A 13533-nucleotide genomic window follows, 5' to 3' on the forward strand; every position below is an offset into this window, starting at 1 on the left:
TAAGAGCTTACACGGGAGAAAGTACAGGTTACAAATTTGGACTTTAGTTACCCCAGTCTACTGCAGGAGCAAGGGCGGGTTTAATAATACATGCCTCTTAATGCTTGGAAGGATTATGTTAATCCACATAAAAATATATGTAAGTCCCAGCATGCAAGAGGCAGAGGCAGGTAGATAACAAAGGGTTCCAGGTTAGACTGATCTACTTAGTGAGCTCCAGGCTCGCCAGGGATTCATAGTGAGACCCTGTCTCAAAAAAGAAAAAGTGAATAATACAAACTTTCAATATTCATATTGAATATTAAATAACAATATTCAATAATAAATAGCAATAAATTAACAACAGATGTGTATATAAATCTGTGTATTTGATCTACTTTCTGAAATATCAAGTAGCACTCAAAATACTCAGAAAAAAGCTGCATATAACGAAGGACAGAGACGGCTCAGCAGGGCAGAGCACAGGCTGTTCAGTTCCCAGCACTCACACACTGGGTGACTGAGGACCATCTTTGACTCCAGTTTCAAGGGCTCTCTGTGGGCACTGCAGGCATGCACGGAGTATATGTACAGCCACAAATAAAAACAAATGAGAATCTTCAATTAGTAGTTACATATCATAAAAGTTGGGATGTTCGTTTGAAGAATATCCCCATTTACAATTAAGCCAAAGGTGAAATGTGTCCTTACTGTGCCAGCCTTCATTCTAGCTTTCATACCAAAATCAGAGTAAACATGTTTCAGTAAGACACAATGAAAACCAAAAACTGGTTTACAAAACTCCACAGAACAAGCCAGAAGAATGTAAAGAAGTAAAGCTCAATGTGCCATTGTCTGATCATAAAATATTTATTAAGGAATACTCTTAAGGAATATAGTGAATATAAAATTTAGGATCACAATGTGAAGCAATTTCAATCTTCTCAAAAGTCAGCCAGCACAGCCCTCATAATCTGCAGATGGAAAACTAGTAAGAATTACTAAAGCGGCCAGCCTACGACAGAAGTGGCTTTCATGAACATGTACAACTAGAGCTTCAGACGCCTCTCACTGCAAAACCACACCACATCACACTAATGCAGCAGCACCGCATTCATATTGTTCTCATTAGTCATTAGTAGTCAATCGGCATAAAACACCAGAAAAAACCACAATGGAGATCACAAATGAGTTAAAAAGTGAACCTGTTCTTGTAAAACACACACTGTGATGGAAACAGACACATTTAAAAAAGTACTATGCATATTACAGAAGCTGTGTTCATTCCGACAATCTCATCTGTCTTCTTTCCTGGAAAAGCAAATTACAAGAAACAGGCACAACTAATATTTGGGAGGCAGTGTGTAGCTAAAATCTCATTTAACTAATTAGTCAATGATTTTTTTAAAAAATCCCCATAAATCTTTTCTGTCCTGAGGTAGTTGCAAAATAAATCATAAATTGGGTATCAACTACAGTGGAGGCTTTGACTCTTCATTATGAGTTGTTACTGAGAAGAACTACCTTTTGATATCTAAAAGACAGTGGAGAATGGGCCTCTTACTACACACACAGGAGGATGGCTGTGGGAAAGAGGAGCAGCTGCTTCCAAATGAGAGACATGGTCCAGCATTGCTTTAACCACCCCCACTCATTTTAGACTCGATACTGTCCAAAAGCCACTGGAACAACACAGAAGCACGCAGATCACCGCCCTTTGCTGTAGCCAGGGAAGAACAGGTCAAGTAGAGTCTGCAGAGTCTCATTTAGAATCATGACGTAATTCTGGCCGAGATCATGCCGGCAAACAGGGCAGGAGAAAACCTGGGCCTTAAAGGAGCGCTGTAAGCAATCCTAAGGTAAAAACAAAGGAAAATACACATAAGGGAAGGGGAGAGGGATGGAGGAAGGGAGACGGGGAGAAAGCAAGAAAAGGGAGAAAACAGCTACCATCATATGGACAACCACTCAATAGTAATGTTCTTAATAAAAACTAGACACTTCCTGTTCATTCCAAGAGAACAGTTCTGAAGGCCTGAATCAGCACCACACTGTCTACAGTCATAGCTTTACTAACAGACTGTGAGACTTCCAGTAAATGACTCAAGTAGCTTGTGCTTCAATTTCCTCAGCTAGTGAGGTTAGAGTCCAGGGATGCTTCCCACTACCTTAACCTTATTAAAGCTTGAAAGAATTCTGCTGCACAGAATTAAAATATCTTATCAAATCATTAAACATAAGAGGTCCTCTGAAGTACGTTCAGTTGTACTAAATCCAGAGCTTACTGACATACGGTTCGGCATGAATATGTACGTAGAAGATGTTTCCACCTCACAAAGGAAACTAAAGTTAAAGTTAGATCTGCACACAACGCCACACGTGGTACGGCAAGCTTTTAACCCCGTCTTAACTAAAGCTTGATTTTCCTCTTCAAGTGCCTCGAGACAGCACAATACTCAATTTCCCTGAACATCCTGTCAGAAAGGACATTTTATTAAATACATGGAGCTCTTTCAGTTTGCAGTACAGTGTGTAAAACACTTGCCAACTATTACAGAGAAAAAATAGTGGCACTGTGGTGTCTCAGTCTCCACTCAACCCTTCCTCAGCTCACGTACAATAGAATACATCTAACTATAGGTATGAGAATTACTGTTATTATGTAATCTTAAATTGCATTTACCATCAAGATGTAAATGAAGTTTTCTAACTAGCAAAGGGCCCATGGCTACTCATATGCTAAAACTGGTGGCAGCCACTGTGTGGCCAGTCTGGAAAGGGAAGGTGACACTGTACTCACCTTACAGACATTGTGCATGCACTCTGTTGTCACAGGCTGATACACCAGCTCCTGGCAGCACACACACATGAAAGACTGTTCCAGTTTTTTCAGAAAATTCTACAATGATGCCCAACAGGAGGAAAGAAGAAAAGATCAACAGCTCAAATATACGAATGAATTCTAAATGATGACATAAAATCTTTGTCACTTTTACAGGCTTTCTACTAGGAAATCAAGTAGTGACTTTCTAAAATTAACTAACTAAATGAAAGAAACTAAGGAAACTTTAATCAAAGTCCCGCAAAACTTGCCAGTTTAGTGGTAATAACTATTTTGTTTGCTTTTGTTTTATTTTGGGCGTTGTGCTTAACAGAGAGAGCAGGCGGCAAACTATTCTTCCTTTCTGCATAGTTGGAGCTTCTGCCTCTTGAGTTCTGGGGTAACAGGAATGTGCTACCATGAGCAGCTATTTTTGACTTAAAGGGGCAGGGATGAAGGAGCTGGAGGCAGTCAGACGGCTCAGCAGAAACAAGCCTGATGTCAAATCTGACAACTTGAGATTCACCACCGGGAACCACATGGCGGAAAGTGAGTTATCCTCTGACCCCCAGGGGTATACCAAGAAACACACCCACACACCACGTCCCAAGGAATGTGGTGTACCACTTGCCCATCACTGTATATACAACAGAAAACAGGCAGCTCATCACAAGACCAAACAGTACTCTGTCCTTTTTACTCTGTAAGTTCCACTGCACAAATTCCAGCAAATTAAATACATTAGCTGGTCAGTCTTTCCCTGTAACTAGCTACAATGTGTTCGTTCTCTCTCTTCTCTCCCTCTCCCTCTCTCTCTCTTTAAGGCAACAGCTCTATAGTGTCCAGTGCAACTTACACATCCTGTATTTTCCAGGGGAGTAGGTTGTATTTATTTATAATGGAGTACAATTGCAAACGTACTCAAAATGATATCCTCCTGCATCTTCAAAAGCCATTATTAGTTCCAATTTGTCCTGGATGTGTGTGCCCTTCCTTCCTTTCTTCTTGAGAAAGGTCTCACTCACTATGTAGCCCAGGTTGGGCTGGAACTCAGAGATCAGCTAGACTCTGCCTCTGCTTCCTGTGTGCTAGAATTAAACTATGCACCATCATGCTTGGCTTGTTTGTGTCTATTAAACTAGAAAGGGTGGTTTTCCAACAGTCATAAAGATGATCATCCATTTGTTTATAATAATAATAATAATAGATACTCTTTAAGGTTTCTTTTTTTCACTAATAGGAAGAATTTACAAGCTCTTCAAATTAAAACATCAATAAATGTTACATTTTAAAAGATGTCTTCAAATTAAATCAACTGAATTACAAATAAAGCATTAATGTGATACACTAAAGAATATGTCACTACATGTTCAGAGTAACTGCCAGCTTCAAGTCTTAACAGCTAGATGAGGCATGTCAGGTTTTGTCAAGAGTAGGACATCAATGCCCACACATTTCTGTTCACTCAGGTGGCTTCTCTCACTACAGTAGTATCTGCTACTTTGTCCCATCCCATCCTTATCTGGAGCTCACTGAAGTTATCTACCACTAACCAGCTACATCTTCCCCAAGAAATCTAACTGTTCATCTAAGTTATGATTAACAACTGATGTATTCTGTGTAGCCCAAGGGAAATGAGTCGGACCTCATTCTCTTTATAGCTGAGTCCCTTGTCTGATAAACAAGTAATACCTCTCACAGAACAAAATCACCATACCCAGGATACTTAAAAAACAAAATCTAAGCCCCACCTTATCAAGACTAACCCAAGATATCAATCACATAGATTTCTGATATAAAGCCAAACAGTATTTAATAACCTTTTCTAATACACTTAATACAATAATGGTTCTCAACAAAAAAGGTAAAACAACCACAGGAGGCCTTCCAGGCTAGATGGGCGCAGATACCCTTTATTTTACTCCCTTTAGATACATAAGACATTTTAGCTGTTGCAAAAAAGGAAATAAACGCAACAGAAAAGGGAAAAATTAGAAAGAGATGGCAAAATATAATTTACTTAAAGCTCACTCACAGCTACCATAATACTACTTTAGAAAGAAAGATAAAAAACTACATCACACTCGAGAGATCAAATTAACAAACAAAATAGGAGATATAATAAATCAAATGAGGAAATAAGCTCTCATTTGAAGTTTTTGATTTGGTGAACTCAGCTTAACATCAAATTTACACATTAACCTTGTTAGCTCTCCCCCACCCCCTCTGAAACAGGGTCTCTCTATGTAGCCCTGGATGTTCTGGAAATTGATATGTTGTAGACCAGGTTGGCCTTAAACTCAAAGGCCTCTGCCTCCTGAGTGCTGGGATTAAAGGAATATACCACTAGGCTCAGTTTCATTTTAAAATTTAATGATTACAAAACCAAGAAAAAAACTAGATTAGAAAATCTTTAAAATCATGTATGTATTTGTATGTGTACTGAGGTGGGGTATCTGCGCATGTGTGAAGGAAGGTGCTTGTAAGGGTCCAGGAGAGAGCAATGGTCCCCCAGAGATGGAATTATAGGTTGTAGGTGGCTGTAAGCTGTCCAACCTGGGTGCTAGGAACTGGGACTGGGTGTTCTGTGAGAGAACAAGCTTTTAACCATGGAGCCACCTTTCCAATCGCAGATGAAAAACATTTGAATGGATCAAGACTGGTTTGCTTACTTAAAAGCTGAACACACAAGTTTTGAAAATCAAACAACTATTTAAGACTTACACTATTAGTGATCTCTGAACTATAATAATAGAAATCTTTCAGCTGAGTTTTAGATTCAGTTGATTAAGTTTTACAAGTGAAAATTCTTTCCAAAAAGAATACCTCGATGTAAGTTAATTAGTTCCTGATTAAAAACCAGAATCTTAGAAGTTTAAAATAAATTTACAGGTGTTTAAATTTACTGACTCCTGTTAGTTCTGAAAGGTGGTGGAAATTGATTAGAAAACTACGTAAGATACAGTTTAGACTGACTTGAGAAAACCAATTTCCATTATTAATATCAGAGCATCATTATTGAAGAAAAATGTTATACCGGTGATGTGGGATGCCCTTCTGTATGCTGTGAATGTTTTATTACCATTGGTTAATACAGAAGGTGATTTGGCCAACAGCCAAGCATAATAGAACCAAGTGGGAAATCCAAGCAGAGATACAGGGAAAGAGAAGGGTGGGTTGAGAGGAGAAGTCAGCAGCAATGGGGCATGTGGCAATACACAGATTGTAGACTTAGTTAGTGAAAAGCCTGAGTCATCAGCCAAACCATTAGAATATTAAGCCTCAAAATGATTTTTTTATAAGCAGCTAAGGGGACTGAGCAGGACAGAGAAAAGTCTCCAGTTACTTACGGGTCCTTCTACAAGAGATGCAAGCACTTCATCCCATAGCTTCTGGTTCTGGCAGTCTTCTCTGATCAGGCGTTGCTGCTGAGGGCTGAGTTGAAAGGCTTCTACTGCTTCTGTGGACTCAGATGTCTTCAGCACTTTGGAGGCACTTGGACACTCATCTAGGTATAGTTATAAACTCTGTCAGTAGACTTGAACAGTTCTGCTTAGAAACTATAACAATGTTTAGAAGGAAGATGAGCACATGGAACAGCATCTTCGAGTTCAGGATACTTGTTGATATGGTTATTACTCTATTAAAGAGACCAGTCCCCTCAGAAAACAAACAACGAAAACCCCCACAAAATCCTTTTATTATAATTGTTTGAGTCCCTCAATTTAGCCTCTCTATATGAAAATGTGTTATTAATATGTATGCTCCAGATCGCCACTTACCATCTGAAGCTGGTCTCTTGGTGGCTTCTTTGGTCTGCTTCTTTGACTGTCCCTTTGTCTTCTTCCCTTCCTTATCTGATGGGTAACCTGCTGGATACTGATGAGGGGTGTAAAAAGAAAATGCTTATTTAAATTTCATAGGGTGAAATGTTAAAATGCTTTCTAATTTACTGATCTTATCTTCAGATCTAAGAGAAGAAAATTTTCACATGCTTTGTTGGTGTCTTGAAAATTAAAAAAAAAGAAAAACTAGATATTAAGGAGAGATAAAACACGGAGCACAGGAAATGATATTCATAGACAAGATGAAAATGGTAGTTCCAATCTCAAACAAAAAAGGAGTGCCAAATTTCTCATCTCCCAAAACTATGGATGGAAGGAGATTTTAGAAACCCAAATGAAACTATGTTAACTTTCTATGATCTAATGGTAGATACATTCTATATCTATGGATACCTATTGTTGAGAGAAGGAATGACTTTGTGATAATGCTCATGTCTAAAGCTCAATGTGTTTCTGGCCTCAACACATTACTACTCATCATAGTAGATATATTTTCATAATTCTACTCAGATTCCTCTAATCTCTGAAAATGGATTTGGCAAATTAAAAATATTCATAGAATAAATTATTTTAGTTATTCTAACAGCTGGTGGATCTCATCTAAGGCATCGTTTCTAGGAGTTTAAAAAGACAAGAAAAACAGAAATAGACTTGCACTCAAGGACACACAGTCACCTGCATGGGTGGTCAGACTCTGCCCACAGTTCAGCCTTGATATGCAGTGTGGGTAGAGCCAAGTGAAAGGACAATGCTGGTTGGTTTCATGGGAAGAACAAGGACGGGGACAGTGAGAGATGAACTTAAACCACAACCTTGAAAACAGCCTCAGAAACAAAGTATACCATATACAGGCTGTTTAGGGGAATGTATCCACGTCATCCACATTCACATAAACCCTTTATGGGTTTATATCATAGCATGTACCAAGGGGAAAGAAGAGGAATGAGGAAGAGTGAGAATGGTAAAAAGCAAACCACTCCTATGAGACATAACTCTACCTTTCCCCTACAAAAAAAACCTGCAAGTTCCAATTAGAATTAAAAATATTTTGCTTTTTATCTATACATTCAACGCAATCCCCATTAAAATGCCAACGCAATTGTTTACAGACCTCAGAAAAAAACAATACTCAATGTCATATGGAAAAACAAAAACCCCAAGCAAGCTGAAACAATTCTGTACAATAAAAGAACATTCGTATTTCAAGTTATACTACAGATCTATAGTAATAAAAACTACATGGCATTGGCATAAAATCAGACAGGTTGGTCAATGAAATGAAATCAAAGACCCAGATGTAAATCTAAACATCAATGGACATAAAAGAAGCCAGAAATACACAGTGGAAAAAAGAAAGCATCTTCAACAAATGGTGTCAGGATGTAAAAGAATGCAAATACAATCACGTCTATGATCCTTCACAAAATGTGAGTCCAAGTGGATCAAAGTCCTCCACATAAAACCAGATAGATTGACCCTAATAGAGCAGAAAGTGGGGAACAGCTTTAAATGCATTGGCACAGGCCACAACTTCCTGAACTTTTTTGCTTCACTGATAACACAGGCACTAAGAATAACCAATAAATGGGACCTCATGAAACTGAAAAGCTTCTGTAAGGCAAAGGACACTGTCAAATGGACAAGGTGGCAGTCTACAGAATGGGAAAAAATTTATCATCCCCACATCCAACAGAGGGCTAATATCCAAAATATATAAAGAACTCAATAAACTAGATATCAACCAACAAAAAGTCCAATTAAAAATGAGATACAGGAGCTGGGCGGTGGTGGCGCACACCTTTAATCCCAGCACTCGGGAGGCAGAGACAGGCGGATCTCTGAGAGTTCGAGACCAGTTATACCACTCTTGAACATACACCCAAAGGATGCTCTGCCACAAGGACACTTGCTCAACTCTGTCCATAGCAGTTTTATTCTTAATAGTCAGAAATTGGGAAACAGCCTAGATGTCTCTCAACCAAAGGATGGATAAAGAAATGTGGTACATTAACACAATGAAGTATTACTCAGCTGTTAAAAACTATGGCATCATAAAATTTTCAGGCAAATGGATGGAACTAGAAAAAAATAACCTGAGAGAAGTAACCTAGATCCAGAAAGACAAACATGGCATGCACTCACTGATAAGTAAACATTAGCTATCAAATAGAGGATAATCATACTACAATCCACAGACCCAGAGAGTCTAAGTAACGAGGGCTCACGGAGGAGACAGGTAATGCATCAATCTCCTGGGAAGGGGAAATAGAACAGATTTCTATGGGTAGATTGAGGGAGGTAGGGATGGGAACAGGAAGGTTCAGGTAGTGGAGGTGGAGGGAGAGGGTACTAGGAGATGTGACTGGAATTGAGGGGTATGGGGGTGCAGTGCAGAAACTCACTGCAACAGAAACTTCCTGGAATCTAGGAGAGACTCTAATGAAGTCTCCTAGTAATGGGGGATACAGAGCCCAAACTGGCCACCTTCTATAACCAGACAAGGCTCCCAGCAGTGGGACTCAAGACATCAACCCAGCCACAAAACCTTGACCTACAATATGTCCTGCCTGTAAGATGCGCTGGGGTAATGGTGGTACACAACTTGTGGTAGTGGCCAACCCATTACAAGTCCAACTTGAGGTCTATGCCACAAGAGAAAACCCACGTCTGACACTGCCTGGGAGGTCAGGAATCAGAAGTCAAACACAACTGGCAAAAAAGAAAAAAAAGTCAATGAAATTATTCCTAATGATATTCTGCTATATTCATGGATTGGTGCCTAGCACAACTGACATCAGGGAAGCATCATCCAGCAACTGATGGGAGCAGATGCAGAGATACCAGTCAAACATGAGGCGGAGCCATGGGAATCCTGCCGAAGAGGGGGGGAGGAAGGACTGTATGTAGGAGACAGAGGGGTCAAGGACACCACAAGAACACAGGCCACAAAAATCAATTAACTAGGGTTCTAGGGGGCTCAGATTCTGAACCAACAATCAATAGCCTGAGTTTTTAGCTAGGTTCTCTGCATATAACTTATGATTGTGTTGCTTGGTGTTCTTTTGGGACACCTAACAGAGGGGGATGTCTCTGACTCTTTTGCCTGTTCTTGGGACTCTTTTCCTCCTACTGAGTTGCCCCTCCCGGTCCTGATATAAGGGTTTGTGCTAGCCTTATTGTAATTTGTTCTGATGTGTTTGGTTGATATCCCTGGGAAGCTTGTGGGGTTTTTTGTTCGTTCGTTTGTTTGTTTTTGAAAAATGGAGTAGATCTGGGGAAGAAGGGATGTGTATTGGGGGAAAGGGCACAGGGAGGAATAGAGGAAAGGCAATCTGTGATTGAGATGCAATGTATGAGAGAAGAATTAAAAAAAATTGAAAAGAAAAAAATTTCTGCTTTTCACAAACAAGTCCAGATTTTCCCGAGCATAGTCACACAGTAACATGATGATACTCTGTTAAAAGCCCAGAGATAACTGTACATTCTTTTAGCACATGAACAGTGCAGACCAAGGTCTAACCTGCAATCGCAGACACAGTCTCCTTGATCGTTCTATTCCTTCTGAGGTCCAAGGTGCAGGCTCAACATCATCTCTTCTTAAAAGATAACGCCAAACCAAGAAGCCATGGCTGGATGAAATCTCTGGCCAGTATTTCACTACCTATACATGACATTGAGATTTAAAGTTTAGACTAACCATGACACCATCATATTAATAGTTTTAAATAAATCTGCTATAATTAATGCAAATTCAGAATATTTGCTTTATCATAAGAACAGTGAATAAGTCAAGAATATTATTAACACATTGTTATGAGCTTATTTTCTATTAATCTAGTTCTTACATAAGGAAATAATTCTATAAACTTAACACAGTAACAAATTAACAGAATTTTGCAAATTAGGCAGAGAAAAATGGTGGTAGCTGATTTGTTTATTCTATATATAAGGATACAAATACATTTTTATATTATATGTATTCTGCTTTCAAAAATCTATTGTAATTATTAAAATTAAAAGGATTTTAAAGATACATAGTAACCAAGATATATAATGGTCAAACTACTTACATGGTTTTATCATACAGACTACATACTAAATATAGAAACCTTGGGTCTAGAGTGCAGCGCTCGCCCAGTGTGCACAAATCATGGATTAGAGCCCCATCAGTACCAAACAAGAAAAAAACAGAAAGAAAGCCATCTGGGCCCAAATTGTAACTCTGCCTTAGGAGCTTTCAAAGCCATTTTTCAAAATCTTGAAGTTAAGAGTTCTCTTCATCTATCGTTTACATTATGGAAGAGCAGAAATGCCATCGGAACCAGCCTATCCTTTCTCTAGCCCACCCAGAGTAGTTCCTTATGGTAAACATGTCTTAAAAGCCCCAGAATGACCAAGGAGATGTCATGCCAGATAGAGCACCTTATAAATGCCATCATATCTGTTGCCTTCTTCTGGAGCATATTTGCTGATCTTCCTCCCTTTAAAACTGCGTATCACTCTGACTGGCTTACCAGCTCTCCAATTCCGAGATTCTGCTCCAATTTTATCATCCAATGGAGCATCACAGTTTAGGGCCAATGCCCTAAAAAAAATAAAACAAAGTCTTTATAACAAGCAATCTTTAAGCATATAACTGAGTCATCAGCTCAATTAAAAAGTAAATTATGCCTTACCTGATGATTTAGATCCTATGATTCTTTCCACATTATTCCAGACAATAGGATTATGCTTTCCCCCACCAGCAGGGAAGACAAATCAGTTTTCTGATGTCACCCCCAAGCCAGGGGATTGGTTCCCAGATAGCCTGTAGGGTTCTTCTGAAAGTAATAACATCTGTGCCACGTATAATAGAGAACAACTAGAAATACATGGAATCTGCTCAAGATAATGTTTGTTGAGAAAAGGGAGAATGTTGGGAAACTAAAGTAAGTGATTGCTTTAAAAGTCAATTTTTGATGAAATGAGGTAAATTGCTGGAATAATGTAGAAAGAAATCCAGAAAAATAAATTTGTCAGCAAAGAACAAACAGCTTTTCTAGATTTTTCACATTCTAGACAGTAAAAATTCTGAAAAGTCTAAAGGATATTAAGAACAAGTGTGACATGAGCATATTCTCTGAAGACTTCCACAGAAGGATAAACTCAGGTGCATCAAAATGCCAGGAAAATCCTGACAGTGAAGAAATTAGGTTCCCTGAGACTGCTATGGTTTATTGATTACACACAACAGGGAGAACCACTGTGCAGAAGGAGCATGTTTTGGCAGAAAATCCTCCTTAGCATACAGTGGTAAATCAGTGACTATATTAGATGTTATAAGAACTTTTGATGAATATCTAGTTCTAAATGTAGCACAATCTATTCAAGATGGGATATTCCTAACCTCGGTGAAGGAAAAACATTGCTAACACATAGGGTTAAAATTTGAGTTGGCTCAGTAGGTAAACTGCCACCTTATAAGAGGACCTAAGTTTGGATTCCTAAAACCTCCATACAATGTTATTATCAATTTAAGATGCAGGTTCACTGGAAAAAAACATGTCAGGCTATTTCTGACTTCTAAGTTATTCTTTAAGAGCTGTCTTCTTTGTAGGAAAAGGGTAGCAAGGATTATACTCCTATTTTAGGATTGTGATTTCACCAGTGCAACTGATGTGTCTCCTCTGCTAGTTCAGTAAAATAATCCTACTGTCAGAAATAATATACAAGACATGAAACCAATATTCTATGTAACCTGGTATAAAGTCTTGAAATAATACTGGTATATTCTTTCCTTGACATAGTAATAAGAAAGTAAAGGGACAATATTTAAAACTCAATGCCTTATATTCAAAGTGCAAAAGTAATCATTTTTACTCAATGCTAAAATACTCTTTATAGGATATAAAAATTCTTAACTTTTATATAGTTTACAAAACTTTTACTATGACAAGCTTTATAACTTGTCATAGTATCTTTGCTATCTAGGGTTTCAGTTATTTTTTAACATCAGCATGCATTTATAAAATAATATATTTAGAAATGAAAATTTGTATCCCATAGTAGTAAGAATGACACTAGTATTTAAAATCAATGCAATGTGGATTTTTTGCAATGTATTTTTATAACTAAGAAGTCACTTTATTAATACAAATTCTAAAAGTGCTTACAGTGCAGACTGTTTAAATTACCTGACATTTCACTTTCTATTCTCAAAAGGCTAGTTCACATTAGTGAGTCACCTCTAAAACAAACTTGTACAGGAAAGATAAAAGTGTCAAGGAGAGCGTCACTTTGGTTTTTGACTTATAGTCACCTTATCTCCAATTTCACTTAAATCATAAAGCTTCCTTTCTTTCAAAGGAAGAAATGTCAACATGTATACCACATGTATCAAATAAGGGGGGGAAAAGCCACTTAAAAATTAACAAAATGACCAAAGGAATTTTAATTTCATGTAACTCCTAGTTGAAGATTCTGCCCTACAGCTGAAATGACAAGTGATCCTGATAGGATCTAAGTTTCAGTAACCCCTAGATCGTACAGTCTTTAGAACAGCACCTGTTCATGTTTGTTAGTGTTTGATCAGCCGATGGTGCACCGATTCTTTTATTACCAGCAAGATTTTTACCACCACTTCCAGTGTACGTGAACTCATCACCTCGGTCCTAGAGGAAAAGATTTGTTTAGAGTGAAATGCTTAAACCTGAGTGTAATTTTACCAATTCTCATTTCAGTCACAACATTAATTTAAGATGTTATTGACATGTTTCTCAGAGAATTTACCAAAATAAAGTAAAATGTAATAATGTGTGTAGTATACTTTCAAGTTTTATCACTTGATCTAAAGATTTTGGTTCAAAGTTCTAGTTTCCATTATCTTCACAGTTATTCTCATGTGTGTAT

General features: G+C 38.1%; 1 protein-coding gene across 1 annotated transcript in view; it reads right to left on the reverse strand.

The window, feature by feature from the left end:
• Nucleotides 1-549: 549 nt before the first annotated feature.
• Nucleotides 550-13533, reverse strand: part of Uhrf2 (ubiquitin like with PHD and ring finger domains 2) — a 78826-nt gene continuing 65842 nt past the window's right edge. Inside the window, exons 10-16 of the mRNA XM_041661137.1 lie at nucleotides 13189-13295; nucleotides 11068-11230; nucleotides 10166-10306; nucleotides 6583-6679; nucleotides 6151-6308; nucleotides 2780-2878; nucleotides 550-1833 (exon numbers count right to left, since the gene is read on the reverse strand). Of these exons, the coding sequence (XP_041517071.1) occupies nucleotides 1687-1833; nucleotides 2780-2878; nucleotides 6151-6308; nucleotides 6583-6679; nucleotides 10166-10306; nucleotides 11068-11230; nucleotides 13189-13295 (912 nt within the window). The 3' untranslated portion in view covers nucleotides 550-1686. The remainder of the gene's footprint in view (nucleotides 1834-2779; nucleotides 2879-6150; nucleotides 6309-6582; nucleotides 6680-10165; nucleotides 10307-11067; nucleotides 11231-13188; nucleotides 13296-13533) is intronic.

Source organism: Microtus oregoni, unplaced genomic scaffold (assembly GCF_018167655.1).
Source record: "Microtus oregoni isolate MIOR12 unplaced genomic scaffold, Mior012 000012F_ref0000307, whole genome shotgun sequence".
NCBI lineage: Eukaryota > Metazoa > Chordata > Mammalia > Rodentia > Cricetidae > Microtus > Microtus oregoni.